This window comes from Amblyomma mixtum, chromosome 5 (assembly GCF_055824585.1).
Source record: "Amblyomma mixtum isolate Tamu chromosome 5, ASM5582458v1, whole genome shotgun sequence".
Lineage (NCBI taxonomy): Eukaryota > Metazoa > Arthropoda > Arachnida > Ixodida > Ixodidae > Amblyomma > Amblyomma mixtum.
The window spans coordinates 159188835-159210762 of record NC_143016.1 but is presented as its reverse complement, the minus strand read 5'-3'; the positions used below and the strand labels follow the sequence as shown (position 1 = coordinate 159210762).

The window sequence follows — 21928 nt, the reverse complement described above, 5'->3', positions numbered from 1 at the left end:
CGAGTTGGAGCCCCGTCTCTCATCTGTCGTGACGTCATTGTGTCACGTGGTGTGCACGGCGTGTAACCGTCACGAAGGGCTTGGGTTACCTATTGTAATATGCTTCGCATAAAATAAAAATTGAAGGAACAGATGTTCCTAGCCGCGGCATCTGCTATCGAAGCCTGAAGCACTTGAGCTGCGGCTAGCGGGAATAAAAGGACTGGGAGAGGACAGGAAGGAACGAAAGGGGGGAGCGATAGAAGAAAGGATAGGGGTAGGGCGGCGCTATACACTATGTGCAAATACAAGATATTAAAATGTGGGGGAGTACGCGGTGCGCGGGCGTGGTGGAGAGGGAGCTGCCGATTGCGGCCCACGCGATGACTTTTACACCGGCATGCGTTGCCCTGCGCCAGTGAGAGCATCGCGCGGGGCCATTGTTCGTGAGGGAGCATCAGATGCGTAAACATTTCTTGGCTCATCAGTGGTGTTCGTCCGACGAGACAGATCCATATCCAATCCATTACTAGCCACATAATAATCCATACACTCTAAACTGTAGTTACCTATAGCTAAACAATCCTTTCTTTGCAGAAAAAACTCAAATAAAAACAAATGAAACAAAATAAGAAGAAAATAGTGGGGTTTATGGGGTTTAACGTCCCAAAGCGACTAAGGCTATGAGAGACGCCGTAGTGGAGGGCTCCGGAAATTTCGACCACCTGGGGTTCTTTAACGTGCACTGACATCGCACAGTACACGGGCCTCGAATTTCTCCTCCAAAGAAATTCAACCGCCGCGGCCGGGATCGAACCCGCATCTTTCGGGCCAGCAGCCGAGCACCATAGCCACTGAGCCACCGCGGCGGCCAAGAAGAAAATAAAAAACAACAAAAATAAAAATTGCAAGCAATAATAATAAAAACAAAAATAGTGACAAAAATTGAAAGGATAAAGAGTGGGCAGAGAAAGGCTTTCACATTTCCGCTCTAGCCAGCATAAGTGCAATCCTGTAAGTTTTTATAGCCTCGGGAACCGTAGCACTAGTCAACAGTTCGAGCTATAGTGCTTAGAATATACTGGCTAGCGAGCCGACCGCGGCCTCCCTGGTGGCAGCGCGAGCGATGAATGCCGACTGTCGCCGCATAGAGCGCTACAAGCACAGGAAGGTCAGAATAAATTGCTATATGAAGAAAGCCTGAGGGAACTCGACGATAACAGGTGGCCAGCTAAGGTATTTAAATACTTATACAGAAAGAGCGTTGACTCGCAATAGCCGTAAAGAACTAGGAAACTAGCCAGAAAGTATGCCGGACACGAGGACGGAGAAAGAAAGAGCGTTAAACGACGGCTGAAAAACGCGGGAGGTAGAAATTGGATGAATTCAATGGAAAAGAAGCATTGTTTAGAACTATAACGATACCGGAAAAGGATGATAAGGAAGGTTTGGTTTATGGGTGTTTAACGTCCCAAAGCGACTAAGGCTACGCTGTAAAGAAGTCCGTAACTTTATGGAGACTTACTACGTGAAAATACGGAACCATTTGCCTTTTTGGAAAACATAGAGGGGCAGGCCATACTTCAGTCCAGCAATGAAGGAAACGTCCTTAATTACCCGTGAATGTTGAAGGAAGAGAAAACTGCAGGGGAGAAAGGGGAGACACAGTGGTTGACTCCTTCGGCATTGTGTTACCGCAAAACGCATCAATAACTTGATTGAAGACAGCAAAAACAGAACAAAGGTTGTCATGATTTGACGCCGCTGCTTATTTTCGTGCGTGTATGATCAATAATAATTTGCCATTGGAAAGAGCGCAATATCTGGCTCACCGTTTCAGTTTATACCTGAGCCACCCCAGGTAACACGGGAACCAAGAACCAAACATGGGAACGTCACAGCAGTGTTACGTTTTTGTCTTGGTCAGACGTTAATGACCTTGTTGCTAAATTATTTTTTATAGTATTTGTCAAACGTTGCAAATGAGCGAATACCATCGTTACTAGCGTGCTTTTTAAATATTCGCTTCTGTGCAACCCACAAAGCCTAAGTACTCCAGGGCCTGGCATCTAAGATTTTTGTAAAGTAGTTATTGTGTTAACACTTATGGCCATCGGGCTTCAATTTGCAAATGAAATATTGCCTCTTAAATCGATAATTAAAACTTAGAAGCGTTTTTGTTAATTGACAGCCATATTTTCAACGATGCCACATTTGCGGGGCTGCCAAGGGTTATAGTCTGACAGCAGATGTGAAAACGAGCTTACGCAGCACCCTTTCTTTGAAAATTTGGTGCAGCAAAAAAAAGAAATAAACTCCTGTACGCCTGCTACATTTGCGATCTCTGGGAAGGAAAGGAGGGAGACCAGAGGTATGTGCGCAGCCAAGCAAGCTGTACTGATGCTCATACTAGAGCACTGCACGGGCCTTAATCTGAGGCCCGAGTCCGGCCCTGGCCCGAGACCTGAAACTCGATTGCAGCGCTGTTAGTTCTCGTAACCGCCACTGGTGCCATTTTCCGCTACTGGTCGGGCGCTTTTCTTATTCTGCTTGGAGACATGAATGGCCACATCGAGGATCTGGATGGATACACAGATTGTAAAGAGAAGTTAATGCTAGACTTCTGTGAGCGGCACAACTATAGTGAGCTAGATAGTATTCTAGTTCACTATAGGCACAACCTAGTTATTGTGAATAGAGAAACTAAATGTGAGGGACAAGTCACGTGGAAATCCCGTAACAGGCAGACAACCATTGGCTACTGTCTAATGCTTGGAGGAAAGAAAACTAGGAGAGAGTGCGCTCAGCCTCTGCAAGCCATCCTCACGTCCATGCTCACGCCGCTGCCGAGGGCACTTTTGCGCCCTGACTATTGGGAAATAGGCCCTCCACAGTTGCCAGACTGCCAACCAGCGGTGCTTTTTAGTGAACGTCCGTGCTCCGATGTAGCGCAGAAGCGCAGCGCCTGTGTTACAGCTTTGGTGGAATGCGTACCGAGCTCGAGGTTGTCTGAAGGCTCCGCGTCTCAACACTTCTGTTGATTACACTCTTTAGTTTTTGGGAGCACTGTAGAAAACTGCAGGTAAACTTTCCATCAAAGGGTGCGGCCGGGACCTCGTCACTGTTCAACTGTGGTTCATAAAGAGAATAGAGAGGAATTCTTTTCGTCATTATACACACATACGGAGCGTTTATTTCAGCGCATGCTATAAGCGGAGAACTCGAGAGTGGGCGAAGAAAAAGAGCCTCTAAAAAGGGCGCAGTGGCTTCCAGAGCGCTCACGGCGGACGAACTGTTTAACAAGCGCTCCGGCGCGCTGCGCAAGATTCTGTTTCTCGGGCAGGCGGACTTCGGTCCGCCCATGGGCCCGCCGTTCTCCGCTATTCTCGAGACACAAGTCGCGCCGAATAGGCTCGCGCACATACGCGGTTCCGACGTGAAATGCAGCAGTGAAGTATTTCTCTCTCTCGCTGTCGAGAGAGATTGCCGGCGGCTTTACGTCTGCCCCTGCGCGGGGTCTCCCGGCCACTGCGCACAATCACTTACAAAAAGAAGTAAACTGTATGTTCTGCATAGCCGCGCGCGCGGCACACTGCACTAGCGGCCGGGGTGGGGCGCCCGGCCGCGTATACCGTCCGAGGTAGCACCCACGGAGCGTTCGTGTCACGCGTGCACTACATGGCGAAGAGCAAGCGCGAAGTCAAGTCCGCCTGCTCGATGAACGCACAGAGGCTCACCATTGTCACGGATGCGCTCACTGCCGCGCGGCCACAGGAGCGCTTCGAGACTGTCCGGGATGATTCAGAGCGCCCTGTAGGCCGCGAGCATTTCGCGACGCGGCACTGCAGAAGCGGCACAGCGAAGGAACTTGTCTCCACTGCGCCGCAGTCAGCGCACGCGTCGCTCAGGGATGGTGGCCGCTGCGGCGAGCGAGCAGTTTATGCTCACCACGGAGCCAACGCAAGCAGATGGTCGCGCAGTTGCTCGTAGAGCGAGAGAGCGAAACCGAAACCGAAATCCGGCTAGGTACCGCTTTCTTGTCACGTGAGGGCCTTTTTCCCATGATGCTTTCCACTATATTTTTTTTTTATGACTAGGATGGATGGATGGAAAAAACTTTATTGTTAATAAATTGGTGTTCTTGACCCTAACGGGACACTGGGCGCCATGGTCGATCCTTGGTCCAGGATGCCGCACTTGGCTGCTGCCATCGTGGCTCGGCGCACTAGGAATCGTTGCGCTTCCTCGTCCTCGCTGGCCAGCAAGTGCTCCCACTGCATCACACTCGGGTTGTTTATTCTAGGCTTCAAGATTGTGACGTCATGCTCCCTCCTAGTTTTTTCTTCCTCCATGGTCTAATGTCCCAGGGCTAACATGATTTTAGTTTCGATACCTGGGCGCCGCCATGTTTGTTTTACTCGAGCGCCGCCTACCGCCATGTTTGTTTTACTCGAGCGCCGCCTACCGCCATGTTTGTTTTACTCGAGCGCCGCCAACGTTTTTAGATTAGGTCAGTTGGAAAACTCCCCGTCGGAGGCGGCCCTATCGCGTATCCTAGCCGAGCAGTGGCGCTGGCGTCGCGTTGAGATTGGCGTGGAAAGAGGCCGTCGCCCGCTGCAGCCGTGCCAGCCGAGTTCGGTGCTTTGTTTGCTGTGCATTTTTTCGGTGTCGATCGCTGGTGCGCGCTCAAAACAGTTACTTCACTCGCACTGTGTCTTTCTGTGTTTCTTTCTAGGAATGTGACATGATGATCGTGTGCCGTTGTGTTGTACTCCAAGCTTGACGCGTTATCAACATGCCGACGTGCCGACGTGCCCGCTGCAGCCGTGCCAGCCGAGTTCGGTGCTTTGTTTGCTGTGCATTTTTTCCGTGTCGATCGCTGGTGCGCGCTCAAAACAGTTACTTCACTCGCACTGTGTGTTTCTGTGTTTCTTTCTAGGAATGTGACATGATGATCGTGTGCCGTTGTGTTGTACTCCAAGCTTGACGCGTTATCAACATGCCGACGTGCAGCGCGCCGGGCTGCCGAAGTGGATATGCTTCGGAAGAAAAAACGTGCGGTCTGCGCCACTTCTTCAAACCTCCGAATGACCCCGAAGTGCTCAGGGCGTGGGCAGCTGCCATTCCGCGAAAAGCCTTCAAGGTGACAACAAAGACGTACATTTGCGATGTACATTTTGAGCCGGAGGACCTGATCACTTGCTACGAGCACACCGTTAACGGTAGCACTGTTCGAATTCCACGAGGACGGTGGACTCTTAAGCCAGGTGCGGTGCCACGAATTTTTCCAAATATTCCTGTGCACCTCTCAAAGCCAAAGGCATCGAAGCCGGGAAGGAAACCCCCGAAACGAAGAGATACAGTGAATCACGATTTTCCCTTGTCGGAAAGTAATAATGCGTGCTACGTAAACTGCGAAAATGTCGTTCCCGATGAAACTGGGACCCCTTCCGAAGCAGAACTGGAGTCAGATGAAACAACTTGGATTCCTGCATTCCAAGGGCGCTCAAAGTTTGAGTCCTGGAATGTGGAGCTCGTGACCGAGGAAGTAATTTTCTTCAAAATTGCTGCAAGCAACGGTATTGTTACTATTGACAGGGCTGTAGTTGTGAAGAAAGACTTCACTGTTGCTGTGAGCTCAAGGGGAAAGCTTGTTCCTCCGTGTGTATATACCGAGTGCGGTTCGGGAAATCAACTGCAGCTCTCGAGCTTGAAAAAAGTGTCGTCCTTTCTGAACTATGTTGACAGCTTAAATGTGTGCACGGGTTGCCATTGTAGTTTATTTCCGTCAATTGCGGCCGCAACAACTGCTCTCAAAAGCCACAACGTGTGGAGGAACACAAAGTGCTTTGGGCTCTCTCAGCAAAGCTTGTGCCCACCATGCAAAAGCACAAGGAAGAATCTCTGTGCTCGAGAGAAGCGAAACCGAGCAATGAAAGGAAAGGATTTGACCAAACCTGAACAAAGATTTTGCTCAAAAGCAAGAAACTTAAGGAAGAAAGTTATTAGAGCCACTATTTTCCGGCAAAAAGCGAAGAAAGAAATTCGTGCAATGAAGATGCAGCTTAACAAAGTTTCAAGCAGTGAAATTGACAAAGTTGTAGAGGGTCTTCCTCATGCACAACAGCTCGCTCTTCGTTCAGCATTGAAAACTTCCACAGCAAAGTCAGCCAGAGGAAAGCGCTACGAATCCGAATGGTTGATGACTTGCCTCCTCCTAAAGATCTCGAGTCCTGCGGCTTATAGGCTGATGTCGAAGATGAACCTATTGCCATTGCCTACTTCTTCACGGCTGAAACAAATTATCAAAGGAATGCCTTGCGAGTTTGGCTTTAATAAGGTTTCACTTGCCAGCATTGGTGCATTTATGCAACGAGAAGAAGGAGCCAGGTGCAATGGAACGCTCATTCTAGATGAAATGAAAGTGCGCCGAACTGTCGCATTTAACAAACAAACCTATAAGGTTGATGGGTTTGTTGATTATGGCGATGACGAGCAGTCAACTGCAGTGGCAGATCATGCACTTGTTCTTATGTTTGTGCCGCTCTTTCATTCGTGGGTGCAACCAATCGCCAGCTTTGCAACAAAAAGTGCTGCTCCTGGGAGAGTCCTGGCAAGGATAGTTTTAGAAGCCATCATAGAGCTTCATAAACAAAAGGCCACAGTAGTAGCAGTTATCAGTGATGGAGCAAGCACAAACAAGGCCATGTGGTCAACATTCGGCATCACAGGCAACTTTCATGCACCCAAGCACAAAACTGAGCACCCATGCGATCCCGACAAGTGGCTGTACTTCCTTTGTGATGTGCCTCATATCATTAAATGTGTGAGGAACCATCTCCTTCGCCACAAGTACGGCATGGTGAGTATAAACTATTCTTAGGTTAGCTTGAACTAAGGTTTTCCTGCACACCTAAGGTGTTTGCTTCTACTCTCAAATAATATTTTCTATATATTTTTACTTACAGATTGGTGAACACAAGGTAAACTTCGATCATTACCGTGTACTGCAGGAAGTCGAGAGCAAACAGCAGCTTCGTGTGGTACCGAAGCTGACAAAGGAGCATGTGAACCCTGACAATTTGAGGAAAATGAATGTGAGACTGGCTGTGCAGGTTGGTGCATACAAATATTGTTTGCAGTTGGTCCAAATTCTTCCATGCATGTGCTTAACCTGTCGGAACTTCGTACTGTACAGCTTTTCAGCCGTAGCACTGCAATCGGCCTAAAAGTGTACAAAAGACTTCAACAGCCCGGTCTGGAAAATTGTGATGGAACAGCTCAGTTCACATCATTGGTGAACAATCTCTTTGATGCCCTAAATGTGAAGCTGCCACGGTTTGGGATCCGAAGCTCATCGAAAGAAATTGAGGTATGTAAAAATTAGCCTAATGGAATGTAACTTTTTTTTGGATATACTAATGAATGTTACATGCCGGTTTGTTTTTAAGGTCATAAAAGAATTCCTCGGGCTCGTAAATGCAACTGAGGAGAACAACATCAGGAAACGAACTGTCATGTTTGCGTCACAAGTGACCATGGAGTCTCTCCGAGTGACTCTGGCATCTGTCCTAGACCTGATCACCGACCTGCTTTCCCAAGGAGCGCAATATGTTCTGACTGGAAAACTGAACCAGGACCCCTTGGAGGTAAGAAATCTGGAAACTTTATGCAACGTTACATATCTGCTATTTCAGAGGTGCAAATGTTTGTAAATTTTCTGGCGAAGCAGACTTCACTTAATATTTTCTCTGACTTTCAGAGATTTTTTGGAGTCACTAGAAGCTTTGGAGGGGATGAAGACCACCCAACCATCGTGAGCTTCTCGCACATATACAGACTACTAAGCCTGTACACGCCCATAAAGACTTGCATCACTGGCAATGTTGCGGCAGAGCCAACACTCGTGCTTGCTGCTGTTCAAGAAACCATGAAGGCAGGAAAGAAAGAACGCCTGGCAACACATGAAGAACTCCAAAATGTGATCACGTTAAAACTTTCCAAGCTCTGCAGTCCTTCAAAGGATGTTCCGGCTAAGGGAAGCACTGCTCCAGATCATGGATACAGCATGCCTGATGCACAGGACTGTGTTGTGTACTACTTATGTGGTTATCTTGTGCACTCCTTTTTGAAGCACGAGAAGTGTGCTGCCTGCATCAGCAAAATTCAGTCATCACATACGCAGTGCCCAGAAGCTTTTTTAACTCTGGAAAGAGAATTCAAGGAAGGCTGCCTTAAATATCCCTCGTGGGAGCTATTCAACATGTTTAGAAGCATTGAAAGCAAGATCTCCGCTCTCCTGCAAGAAAACAGCCTCTGTGTAGACACCTTCTGGGAAATTCTGGATTTACTCAAAGGCTCTGGTGTGCTAGGAGTTGGGTGCTGTACCCACAGGGACACTCTGACAGCAGAACTTCTGAAGTACTACATAGTCTTGAGAATGCACTTTGCAGCAAAGGATGCTTGCAAACAGTTAACTGCATGTGGCACAATTGCCTCGGTCAGAAAGAAGGTGAAGTTGATGTAGACTGGCTTCATGGGCAAATAAATGAATCCATAGTGCTTAAAGACATGCACCAAATAAAGATTATAGAAGAAGATGCTTTGACTTTATATTTTTCACGCGAGTGTTTGTTGCATTTTTGTTGTATTTTTTTTATATTGTAACAAGACTGCATTTGTAACATTATTCATTTCCTGCGCGAAAATCGCATGTGCTGTGAATTGTTCTCTTTTAAACATTCAACATTTCATGCATAACTGCTGCACAAACTGCCATGTAAAGGGGGTGGGGACCCAGTCAAGCTTGCCTCAGAGCAGCTTTTTGTCCCCACTCCCTGCGTTTTTATTTGTACTAAAAATGCAAAATAGAGATTGATTGATTGATTTGTATTGAACTGCGCTCCTTGCATTTCACTTAACCTTGAGCTTATTTCTCTTCCATCCTTACAAACCTCTTCCCAGCTGTTAAGGACATTAAGGGTAAAGTTAGACATCCCAGAAGTGAGACGAGTTTACCGATCGGAAGCAAGGTATCATCGCGGAGCCTAATCGCATAAAAAGGGCAGTTTCAACTCTGAAAGGTGATTAAGGATACATTTTTCACGTTGTAGTTGGTCGTTTTGTAAATACATTCTTGCACTCAATTTATGAGCCGGCCTAAACATGCACTTAGAGTGACCATGGGCACGCCTGCTTGAAAAGCGCAGCCGTGTGTCGAAATATGCCCGACTGAGGTATAGACTAGCCCTATTGGAAGCGACAGCGCAAAACCGTCTCGAATATGGTTCGTGTTAAGAGGGCCGCGCCGGAGCGTCAGCGCGAAGCAGCCGCCGACGTCCGTCAGCTGGCTCAAGCCGATTGCCTAGTTCAACCATTTTTTTCCCGAGACTACAACCACGGCTTTTATTTTATTTCGGTGTGTAACTATCATTAAACCAGCTGTTCTGAGCTGCTTTAAGGCCTTTGCATTGATGCGAAAGCTGATTGCATCTGCCGTTCAGCACGGATTGCTCGGAGAAATAGCAGACGAACCCAGACGCAGCAATCCTAACGCGACCGCAGCGCCGCCGCTGAGCGGGATACGGAAGGGGCCCGCTCCGTCTACATGGCGAGCGCGCGCTCTTCCCCAACTGACCTAATCTAAAAACGTTGAGCGCCGCCTACCGCCGACGCCATCTTGGGCTGATAATTTGCAGCCGGTGGGCTGCAGACGAAGCAGCGTGCGATCTCTTAAAGTGTCATTCGCCCGTTTTATTCCTGCCAAGCCTAGAAATTTTGGGTGGGCGTTCGCCTCGTGTCCATCCTCGTGTATGCTATGCCATTAGCTCCTGCGATAACCAACTGGGAGCAAGCGACCATTCCTCGACGCAGCGAACGATCAGCATCGGTGAGTGCCATGCTCGCAGTTCACGCGTGCTTTTTTGTCGCCGGTTGCCTGTAGGGCGAATGCGGCACGGTGTTGCATGTTAGAAAAACGAAAGCAAAATGTGTTGAAACACAAGATCGCGGAGAGCAATGAATATCTAGTTTTTCGTGGAGCGCAGTTTTTCATGAACGCTTTCGCTGCCTGCTTGGACACGGCGAGTGTGACAGTTTAGATGCTGAGCTTGCGACAGAGTACCCCATTTACAAACTGAACATTTTGGAAACAGCGAGTACATGATCGAAACGAATCCGCTTCTGATGATTAGAATGTTTGTTTCAGGAGATACGCGCGATGAAATTGAAATTCGGCCCCTCCTGCCGCTTGCGTAGGGCTGTTTGTACTACGAGCGATACAAGCCAGTTGACTGAAAGCAGTTCGCATTCTCGCCTTCTCCGCTCCCGCCAGTACTCACTGGTGCACAAATACCAGAAAATGTGCAATTACACGATCTAATAGGTTGGTACGCTAATGGAACGCTATTACCACTTACTGACAGGCAGAATCGCCGCACCTGTGTTGAGAATTCCAATCTCAATCGGGTCGGGGCACTGCTCAAGTCGCTGCATATGTTGTATCTCTGGCACGGTTATGCATAGTGTGGATTTTTTTTTACAGTGCATTCAATGCGACTTCAGTCGAATAATTTATTACAATGCGTGGCAGAGTTTACCGTCCCGTGCATGCCGTGTATTTTTTCATCTTACGTTGCCATGGCTGCATTTTTCCTCACTTTGCAGTTGGGTATAAGTTCATGTCGCCGCTTCTATTCATGCCATGCTGTGCAAATTAAATTAGTATTTTTGCACTAACTACATGTCTATTTTTTTTTTCAGGTGGCGATCCCCACACCCTCCCGATATTGACGATCATGTGGGGCGGCGAAACGAAGTTGTGGCCAAATTTGTGAAGGCCTCACATAGTGTACTGCTGAATTAAAAGAACTCTGCCAAGGCCGTCCAAATACTTGATCTCTTAAAGTTATGCACAGATTATAGTTTGGTAACCCAGGCGCTGCGCTTCGTTCCGCGCCCGATATTAGGCACAGGCAGTAGGTTTGTTTCTGTCTGCATTTCATTCACAAAGTGCGCTAACGTTTAAGCTTTTTGTTGGCGCAAGTATTTTTTGTTCAACTACGCCCACTGCCAATGCAACTCGGGACCGGCGAAAAAGCGGTGAAGAAATGGGCACCGCAGACGTGCTGAGACCTTCACATAACATGGTGCGCGTACATACTGGTGGCGTTTGTTCTTTTCTACTTTCGTCGACTCTTTCCGCAACCGACAATAAAACAATGTCTTGATGAGATTCACTGGTCACTGACCATGGTCAAACAAAAACAGTGACCAGTGAATCTCATCAAGCCATGATTCCTGACCAGACGGTATGCCGTCGAACCCTTGACTATAAAACAATGATGTCTAGAAGACGTTGGTGCTCCGTACAACATTGCTGTTTTTGTTGTACAGACGCAAACACGCGATTGACAGGCAGCTAAGCAGCCGCGGACGTTGCTCCGCGCGCCGGATTATCAGCCCAGGGGAGGCAGGCAACAGTGGGGTGTCGCGCGGCGCACGTGTTTGAGAGTATTTCTCCCTCTCCTGCCCGCTCCTCGTAAAATGGTGTTTAATGGAAATAGACGAAGAGGGGAAGTACAGCCTCATAAACGTTTTAGTCTACAGATGAGAGCCCTAGTCAAAAAAGAAATGCAGCGAAGTCAAAAAGGCAACGCAAAATTAAACGATGAATAGCGCTAACAGCAGCCGACATAGAAGTAATCTAGCAACGCCCCATGGAAAAGTGGGATTATAATCAGAACTACTCATCGCTACAAACATGAAACAAATGAAAGGAGTAAACCGCTGGAGAGGAAAGAGGAAGCCACGAAGCTGGTGGAATATGGAAATTAAGGAGGCCATCGAACAACGACGGGCGGCTTCAAAGGAACACAGAGAAGCAAAGAGGGCGCAGTTAACTGAGGAGGAAATAGGCGACAAGTGTGAATCTTATCGACAAAAGGAACAGCAAGTTGAGGTCCTAGTCCAGGCTAAAGTAAAGCAGTCATCTGATACATGGCTGGCTGAAGTTCGCGAGGCAAATAAAGGGGGAGGAGGCGGGGGGGGAGGGGGGGGCAAGAAAAGCTGGTTGAGAAAACAAATCAAAGAAAGCAGGAACAGATTAAAGATGCTAAAGGAAAATGTTTAGAGGGAGACGATGCTGTGAACTACATTACGTCATCTATAGCTGCGTCTTTTAGCAACGACAATGGGGTAATCTCCCCAAGTGAGGCGGCAACACAGAACAGCTCAGAACTGACTAGTCTTAACTGGAAAAAGGCGGAAGCAAATATTCCTAAAACCACATCCGCAGGGATAGATGAAATTCCAATTAAGCTAATTAATGAACTTGGCCCAAAGGAAGCGCTGATAAAAGCATTGGAGACAGTCATAACTAATAAGCAAATTGCGCACAGCTGGAGACAGAATAAAATGTGTTTGATATAAAGGGAAAGGAGATCGCCACGATCTGTTGTGGTCAAGGTTGAATTTCGTACTGAGGCGTGAGCAGCCACAGGCTGCCCCGCGGGCTTTAAAGCTTGATAATAAAGATGTATCCGGCAGAGAGTTGACAGATGCCTTCAACAACTTTTTTACCACCCTTGCCCATAACACCCCGTCAAGTGATTTCAACACCTATTTTAGCTCTTACAATAGGGACACAATATTTCTGAACCCAGTTACGACAGAGGAGGTTATGTCAGTTGTACAAAACCTAAATAACAGTCATAGCTGTGACATTGACGGCATTCAAGTGAGGCCTGTCAAGCATGTTATAAGAGTTATTGCCCCTGTTCTTGCAGATATATTTAACTTATGCTTTACTACGGGCACATTTCCTAAAAAATGCAAATAGCCAAAGTAACAGTTTTGTATAAGAAAGGAGACCGCAATGATTTAGGAAATTATAGACCAGTATCGATACTCCAAATCTTCTCGAAAGCTTTTGAAAAAGTTCTGTATACACGGTTGTCTGATTTTATTGATAAACATGACCTTTTGTCACCTAATAAATTTGGGTTTTGTAAAAATAAATCTGCCGAGTTAGCACTACTCCAACAAAAGGAATATATACTAACACAGCTTGAAAATAAGGCCTTTGTTATTGGTGTCTTCGTAGACTTCTCGAAGGCATTCGATTTAGTAAACCACAGTGTACTCCTGAAAAACTTGGAGCGTTGTGGTATTCGTGGACTGGCTCAAATGATCATGAAATCATATCTTTCGCATAGAAAACAGGCTGTAAGCATAGACAATGTGACATCTGGACTAAAACTTGCTACTTCTGGCGTTCCCCAGGTTAGTATATTCGGACCATTACTTTTTAATATGTACCTAAATGATATCTCCAACATTAACTCCGCCGCTAAATTTATTATCTACGCTGACGACACTAGCATCTTTTTTACTGGAAATGATCTTGATCTCCTTGTTCGGGAATGCAATGACACCTTGAGTGAATTACGAAAGTGGTCTGAATCCAGATACATGCGTATAAATGAGAAGAAAACAAAAGCTGTTATATTCCGTCCTAAAAACAAAGTACTTCCTTCCCCCCTCGAGATTAAACTAAACTCACGACGTATAGACATAGTTGAACAATGTAAATGCCTTGGAGTAGTTTTTTCTTCCAGCATGTCTTGGGAACACCACACGGACCATATTGTCACGAAACTGGCTCAAATAACCGGAGTCATAAGTCGGCTCAGATACGTCATTCCAAGAACTCCTCTATAATTCACTTTTCTACTCCTATTTAAACTAGCTGCCATCTAGTGTGGGGCACAGCTACGGTTAGCTGTCTTCAGCGTATCTACATTCTTCAGAAAAAGTTTCTTCGTCATGTTTACAATGTCCCCTGGGACTCGCCAATCAAAGATCTCTTTCTACAAAGTGGTGTGCTAAAAATACACAACTTGTATAAATATCGCTTGAGTGTCCGGTTTAAACTCGAAACACGTAGAAATGTAAACCACATACGTAAATACGTAAACTTGCTGAACTACATACCCGAGATGCAAGCTACACAACAAGGTATGCGGAGACATGGATAGTCCCGACCCCACGGTTAAATTCGGGTAGAGAACGCCTGCAGTTCACTCATCCGTCCCTGCTAAACGCGTATATATATAGTAATTTTGACCTTTTCAGTTCGTCAAGCAGGTCTTTGCGTGCTTTGTATGCTAGCGTGTAGGATTTTTGTTTTTGTGCTTTTTTTTTCTTCTTCTTTCTCTTTTTCTTTCTTTGCTGCCATTACCTGTGTCTACCCAATGTGAATATTGTGTCAATATTGTATAATGTTCTTTCGTTTTCTCTTGTACCTGCTCATTATTGTATACTTGTTATCATGCTTCGCAACTGCCTTTTGTATTAAAAGCCTTGCTGTCAAGCTGCTGCCAAGCGAAAGGGGGCTGCGGCTTAGTCAAGCTGTCACTCACAGCTTTTTCTGCGCCTCCGCTGTCTGTATCTTTACAAGGCAGAAATAAAGAATTTGAATTTGAGATAAGATGAACATAAAATCCTTGAGTCCGATTACGATAACATCTGTTTTATACAGGCTGGTGATGCAGGCGGTGAAATTAAGACTGCAGTCATGGGTAGAAGGTAATAGAATACTCGGAGAACTTCAGAATGGTTTCAGAAGGGGTAGGCGCTTAGATGATAGCCTGTTCGTGCTTACCCAATGCATAGAAATAGCTAAAGCGGAAAACAGACCTCGGTATTTAGCCCTTCTGTACATAAGCGGTGTATACGATAACGTGAACAGACAACGCCTGTGGAGCATTTTAAAAGATTTAGGTATCGGTCATGAGGTAATTGATTTTCTACAGGAAATCTACCGATATAATAAAGTTGAAATTACATGGGAAGGGAAAGAAAGTACCACAACTGTGGGGGTGCACAAAGGATTAAGGCAAGACTGTCCTCTATCACCGCTGCTGTTCATGCTTTATGTGATAAATATAGAAAGAAGGCTACAAGAAAGTAATCTAGGTTATAATCTGTCGTACAGATTAAGCGGAAATGTAGTTGAGCAGCGACTCCCGGGTTTAATGTATGCGGACGATATTGAACTCTTAGCAGATAGCCAGGAGGATTTACAAACTTTGGTTAATTGTTGTGGAGACGAAGGAGAAGCTCTAGGATTCAGTTTTAGCGCAACTAAGTCAGGTGTGATGATTTTCATGGATACAACTGATCAGGTGCAATACAATACAATACAAGGCCACGAAATACCCAGAGTGCCCCAATACAAATACCTCGGGATATGGCTAAACGAAGGGCAGATATAGCTCAGTGGTTATGGTGCTCGGCTGCTGACCCGAAAGACGTGGGTTCGATCCCGGCCGCGGCGGTTGAATTTCTTTGGAGGAGAAATTCTAGAGGCCCGTGTACTGTGCGATGTCAGTGCACGTTAAAGAACCCCATGTGGTCGAAATTTCCGGAGCCATTCACTACGGCGTCTCTCAAAGCCTGAGTCGCTTTGGGACGTTAAACCCCATAAACCAAACCGAAGGGCAGATATACGCGGAAAAGCATGAACAGTCTCTTAGGGCAAAAGGACGAAGAGACGCCGGGATAATGAAACATAGGGCATTATGGGGGTACAACAAATATGAAGTACTGAGAGGTATTTGGGAAGGAATAATGGTGCCGGGGCTTACTTTCGGCAATGCGGTTCTGCGCTTAAGGGCTGAAGTTCAGTCGAGATTAGGCGTAAATCAGAGAGCTGTTGGAAGATTAGCACTAGGTGCCCACGGCAAAACCACAAACGAGGCAGTACAAGGGGATATGGGCTGGGCATCGTTCGAAGCACGGGAAGCTAAGAGTAAACTACTATATGAAGAACGCCTGAGGAAATTGGACGATAACAGGTGGGCAGCTAAGGTATTTAAATACTTATAGAGAAAGAGCGTTGACTCACAGTGGCGGAAAAGAACCAGAAAACTAACCAGTAAGTATGCCGGTCATGAGGACGGAGAAAGAAAGAGCATTAAACGACAGGTTAAAAACGCGGAAGTTAAAAACTGGATTAATTCAATGGAAAAGAAATATAGTGTAGAGCTATATCAATACTGGAAAAGGCAGATCAGGAGAGGCAGTGCCCTACTTTTTGAAGCTAGGTCAGGGTGTCTTAGAACGCGCAGCTACAAGAAAAAAAATTCAGTGAAGAAGATGACACATGTGCAGTGTGTGGTAGATCTGTGGAAACAATTGAACACCTCATACTCAAATGTGATGGTATCCATCCGGACGTCGATGAAGGCGCAGTCACTCTTCCGAAGGCCCTAGGGTTTAAAGATAACAATGGTCGTGTAAATAAAGCTGCAGTGGAAGTTAGCGAAAAGCAATTGGAGGTTTGGTGGCTGAAAAGCAGAGATGTGGCATAAGTTTAGAAGTGTAGGAAACCGTAGGTAAAGAAGATGGCGAATCTTAATGAGAATTGACAACACTGTTTTTAAAAAATAAAGAAAGAAAAGCTGAGCATAGTGGCGATTGCCACCACCCCGTTTCAAAGGGGGCGCTCCTATCCATCCATCCACCCATTCGGGATGGGAAGCTGCGAAACTGACTTGTTCTAGTGACGTTGGCTGTGGCTGCGTAGATGTCAGTCGCGCAAGCATGGGACAAGTTCCCCAAAAATTTGGCGGTGGTTTAGCTCTGGTTAAACCTGGAGGACTGCGAAAGCAACGAGGAGAGAGAGAGAGAGGCGATGGGGAGCACGCGGCAGCGCGGCGGCCCCGACACGCTAACTATGCGCCGCTTCTGCGCATGCGCTAGTCACCCGCGGAGGGACGGCGGCGGCGCGCCGTGTGACGTCACTGCTCCTCGCGCATGCGTTGTATGGACTTTCGTCAGCTCCGCTAAATGGCTCGGCGCCTCGCATAGTGTTGCATTCGCAACAAAATGGCTGAGCACTGCCGCCACCGTGGCAGAAAGGACATCTCAGTGGATTAGCCTTTGATATCCTGTCCAGGGCGTGGAAACCGCAGTAGTCAGCACAGCATCCACTCGAATTCTCGGCGCGACCTCCTCACGGCGAGTTACCCCGCCTGGGTTACACCCATGCGGTGGAATTAATGCACACGAGTACCTCAGAAATTTTTTATTTTTTTTTTTGAAGAACGGCTGCGTCTACGTCTGAACTCGAAATGACGATTTTTAGCTGGCAAAGCAACTTTCCTTTTGCATGTGGCGTTTGCTTTTACAGTTCTCCGACGAGAATCGCCGATATCGTCCCCAACATCGCAGAACTAACACGACTCAATGCATTTGCCATTTCTTTACAAGTTTCAGCTTATTTGTCACTTTTTTCTTCAAGCTGGATTTCATATTTTCGAGCTAGGAAAGTTTAAGCTGGGAAAGTTCGATCCAGAAAATGCAATATCCAGCTGGAAAACTTTCTGGCTAGAATTCGTCGTTTTCCAGCTGGAAAATGCCATTACCTGCTGGAACAGTGCATTTCCAGCTGGAAATGGAACTTCCATTTTCATCTATTTCCCATCAATCGAGATCTCAGTATATTCTGGACTTCTTTTATCATTTTCTAAGCCATAGTGCAAACATTCGCTGCTGTCAACACGACCCCGGCATAATAGCGATAGGTCAGTGAACAGTACATGAATACAGAACGCAACAGAACACAATTACAGCTTGTGGGCGCGGTTGAGTTGTTCACCTCGAGACATTTTAGCACGCCTTTCCCTTTATTTCAGAGTCTTTTCCTCCTTCTGCCTTCCTCTGTTACGTTCTCTTACGGTAATTTTTTTCAGTGTATCCGTGGTGCGTATATCCACCATGTTTGCCTTTATTCAATCGCATGGATTATGCACCTCTCTGTTGATCCATAGGCGCTATAATTTGTAGTCAGTGGCAGTGGATCCGACACAGCCGTGCACTGTGCAGGCGGATACTTATTTTGTTGAGAAGTTGCTGTTTATAGCGGGAAAAAGTACTCAACGGCATGATCAGATGCAGCGCACTACGCGCACGGCCGCCTGATGCAAAGTGCAAAGGCACTTTGCATCAAGTGGTCGTGCTACGCGCATCTGGATTTCTGAAATTTACCAAAACTGAAACTGAAACTGGGTAACAAAGTTACCCAGCGTCGTGTGGCGACGGACTCATATGTAAATACAGAAGTGGCTTTGTCGAGTTTGTCAAAAAACTTGTAAATTTTGCAGCATGTTTTTACAAATTAAGTTTCTTACATGACAAAATTATTGTTTAAGCATTAAATTTTGAAACACAGCCTTCGTTGTCATGACAACAGTGGGAGGCCACCGCGGGCGTCTGCTTGCAAATGGCGCCGCTCGGTTGCTTCCAACCATGCTTCCAACCATGGAGAAAGGAATGCTTTCATCCTTGTACACCTCGGTCTTTTTACTTCGCAAGCTCGGCAGGCACAAACCTGTGTGCTGTGTCCAGTGCGCCTTGAAGAGTGTCTTTTAGCCAAGCACAGCAAGGAGAAGGGACGCTGTCATACTGGATACGTTCGGCCGCACAGTGTACGGCAGGCGCAGAAAAACAGGATGCGATTGGGAGCGGCAGCTACTGCTAAAGAAAAAAATCGGACCTCGTCCCTCTTCAGCACTATGCAGAGGCCCGCTACTGCCAAATGTGTTGTTTGTGCTGCACATACACGCATGTCTACGATGACATATCTGACCATAAGATGGTATCGCTGAATTTCGCATGCGCTTCTGCTACTAAGAAAAAGAAAGACATACGCGTAGTCCCGCATTTCGCACGTGCCAACGACGTTGCTATCTTGGATTTGTTGGACAGTCCGTTCTCAGATTTTGTTGCATTAAGTGAATCTACCGATTGCTCTGTCGATGCACTGTGTGTTTTTTCAAAAGTATTTTGTGATGAAGTGTGTGAAAGATTTTGTGCCGGCTGTGACGAAACGAGTACGAAATACTAGTCCTTGGATGACTAAAGAAGTTATTCAGCTAGAGCGAAAAACAAACAAATCAAGAAAGCAAACCCGGCTTTCTTCTTCAGCGGCCAACAAAAATAAGCTCGGTGTTCTGCGCAGGTAAAGGAGTGCATAAAAAGAAACAAGGACTACTATTTCAACGTTACGATGAAGAGCTTTCTGCTCACCGCACCAGAAAAGTTCTATCGACACTTGCCACCTAAAAAGAAAACATACAAATTATGTATAAATGGCAGAACAATAACGACACAACCGCAAGTGGCATCAGCTTTTAATCAATCTTTCTGTTCAGTATTCACAAACGATGATGGTAAGAAACCTCATTCCGACCTAGCGTTACATTGCCAGCCAAATAATAATGTTGTTTTTTCTGAACAGGGCCTTCTGTCGTTACTGCTGAATATCGACAGCAAAAAGTCACCAGGTGCTGATGGTATACCCAATGCTTTCCTTGTTAGGTATGCCGAGTGGTGCAGTAAATATTTATGTATTATGTTCAATTTTTCTTTGACTAAAGCAGAACTTCCTTTTGATTGGAAATGCAGTAAAATCGTGCCCATACCCAAAGCAGATAATTCATCATAACTTTCGTCTTATAGGCCGACATATCATTATTGTGTACATGTCCCAAGGTTCTTGACCACATTATTTTTAATCATATCTCGACATTTGTTGAACATGATAATCTAATCGACAACAGACAACAAGGGTTCCGAAAAGGACTCTCCACAGTAACAGCACTCCTGGAGCTAACTCACGATTTCGCAGCAGCCATTGACATTCAAAGCCAAATCGACATTATATTTTTTGATTTTGAAAAGGCCTTTGATCGCGTCTTGCGCCCTAAACTTCTTTCAAAACTAGAACCACTGTTGAAAAACTATTCGCTTCTTGCATGGATTGAAGCATACCTATGCGGCCGATGCCAATGCGTCAGAATAGATCACGTCTGTTCTGCTCCTGCGCCTGTTAAGTCTGGTATACCACAGGGATCTGTTGTGGGGCCTTTATTCTTTTTAATATTTATTAACGACATAGTTCATAACCTCCCAGTTAAAATCAAGCTATATGCGGATGACTGCATAATCTATCATGAAATTCACAATTCTAGCGATCAGGTTCTACTTAATAGTGTCTTAGCAAGGATTGCAACCTGGTGCTCAGATTGGCAGATGTCAATAAACACAAAAAAATCTGTTGCCATGACCATAACACGCAAGAAGCAACCGTTAATTTTCTCATATTCCATAGGCAGCAGCGCTCTCACAATGGTAAATAACTATAAATACCTAGGCATAACCATAACATTGGTTCTAAGGTGGAATGAATATATATCGGATATCGTGAAGAGGGCCATGCGGAAATGAAAGACTCTACGACAATGTACAAACAAAGTTAGACTAATAGTGTACAAAACCTTAGTTCGACCAGTAATAGAATATGGATCAATTGTTTGGGACCCGCATACTCGTGGCAACATAGACAAGCTGCAATTTATGCAAAAGAAAGCGTCTAGGTTTGTATACCGATCGTATAGTTGGCGTACTCCCGCTAGTGCTCTAGAAAAAAAGGCAGGTTTAGATGGTTTACAAAAACGGCATCAGTATGACCAATTAAAATACATGCACTTGCTGTTTCATGATAAGCTAGGTATACGCAAACACGAGTACATAGAGCCTGTGCACCGACGAACCACCCGATCGCATCATAGCAAAAAACTTGAAGATTATTCTGGTCACACTGAAACCTTTGCCGACCCCTTCTTTCTGAAACTGTCCGTGAGTGGAACCGGCTTCCGGCCAGCATTGTAGAATGCCCTTCTTCTGAAGCATTTATGAAAGCTCTCCAGTTGTAACTGTCAATTACGGAGTGTTCTTGCAATTGCTTTGTGTTTTTGCGCGCAACTTTGCAACATCTGTTTTTGCTCGTGAGTGCATCTCGTTGGTTGTGAAGGCAGCTTGTTGTGCCTTGATTTGTTTTACACATATCACTTTGTGCTTTTTTTTTCTTACCTCCCACTCCTGCTTACAGCCTCACCTACAGGAAAGCAGTACTGTGTAAATAAATAAAATAAATAAATAAGTGATGATAGCTAGTGTGCCCTTCACAACGCGGCGTGGCGGTGTCTTCTTGCCACAGTAGCACCCAGAATGGGAAGAAAAATAAACCAAAAGCAGAAAAGTAAAAACAGGAGATGGTTGGTTGGTTTGGTTTATGGGGTCTGACGTCCCAAAGCAACTCAGGCTATGAGAGACGCCGTAGTGGAAGGCTCCGGAAATTTCGACCACCGGGGGTTCTTTAGCGTGCACTGACATCGCACAGTACACGGGCCCATAAAATTTCTCCTCCAAAGAAATTCAACCGCCGCAGCCAGGATCGAACCCGCGTCTTTCGGGTCAGCAGCCGAGCACCATAACCACTCAGCCACCGCGGCAGCAAAAAAAAAAAAAAACAGGAGAGAACTTTGCAGGTTTGTGCACTCGACATTTAAACGTCTCTCCACTGCTGCTGTGCGTGGCATTGATATATCTCAGAAAAAGACAGTAGAGTAGGTTCATTATTGTCATAGCATCCTACCTCATCACCGACTTCAGGCAATATATGGAATGCGCATATTAACTTGTGCATAACAGCTGCAGTAGTATAGAACACTGAGATGAGGAGGTGCACGCTAAATAAAGTGCTTTTATGACTGGCCATGAGTTTGCGTAATATTTTTCTCTACACTAAAGCACTTGCTTCCATGAGCGCTTCAAACATGGCATTAGAAAATGATCCCAATTGTGAGGGAACAACTTACAAATCAGTAACGCCTCCTCACATACCAATACAATATGAAATAATCCATGCAAAAAAGGCCATCTGATGCAGTCATTATAGACACCTGTAATTGACAGATCATGCTACCCAAAATGGACCGTAGGTAAATCACTCATCTCATTGATCAGTTCTGGCACATGAAGCACATTGGACTGACCCACTAGGCGTTTTTTTTTTGTCACTACGATGCTCCCCTTGCATGCA

General features: G+C 45.9%; 1 protein-coding gene across 1 annotated transcript; it reads left to right on the top strand.

The window, feature by feature from the left end:
* The first annotated feature begins 4502 nt into the window (after positions 1-4502).
* LOC149344286 (uncharacterized) lies at positions 4503-8579 on the top strand. Its single transcript, XM_089542585.1, has 5 exons — positions 4503-6841; positions 6948-7094; positions 7178-7351; positions 7431-7628; positions 7742-8579. The coding sequence occupies exons 1-5, from the start codon at positions 4979-4981 to the stop codon at positions 8504-8506; spliced, it is 3147 nt and encodes a 1048-aa protein (XP_089398711.1). The 5' UTR covers positions 4503-4978; the 3' UTR covers positions 8507-8579.
* Positions 8580-21928: the final 13349 nt, after the last annotated feature.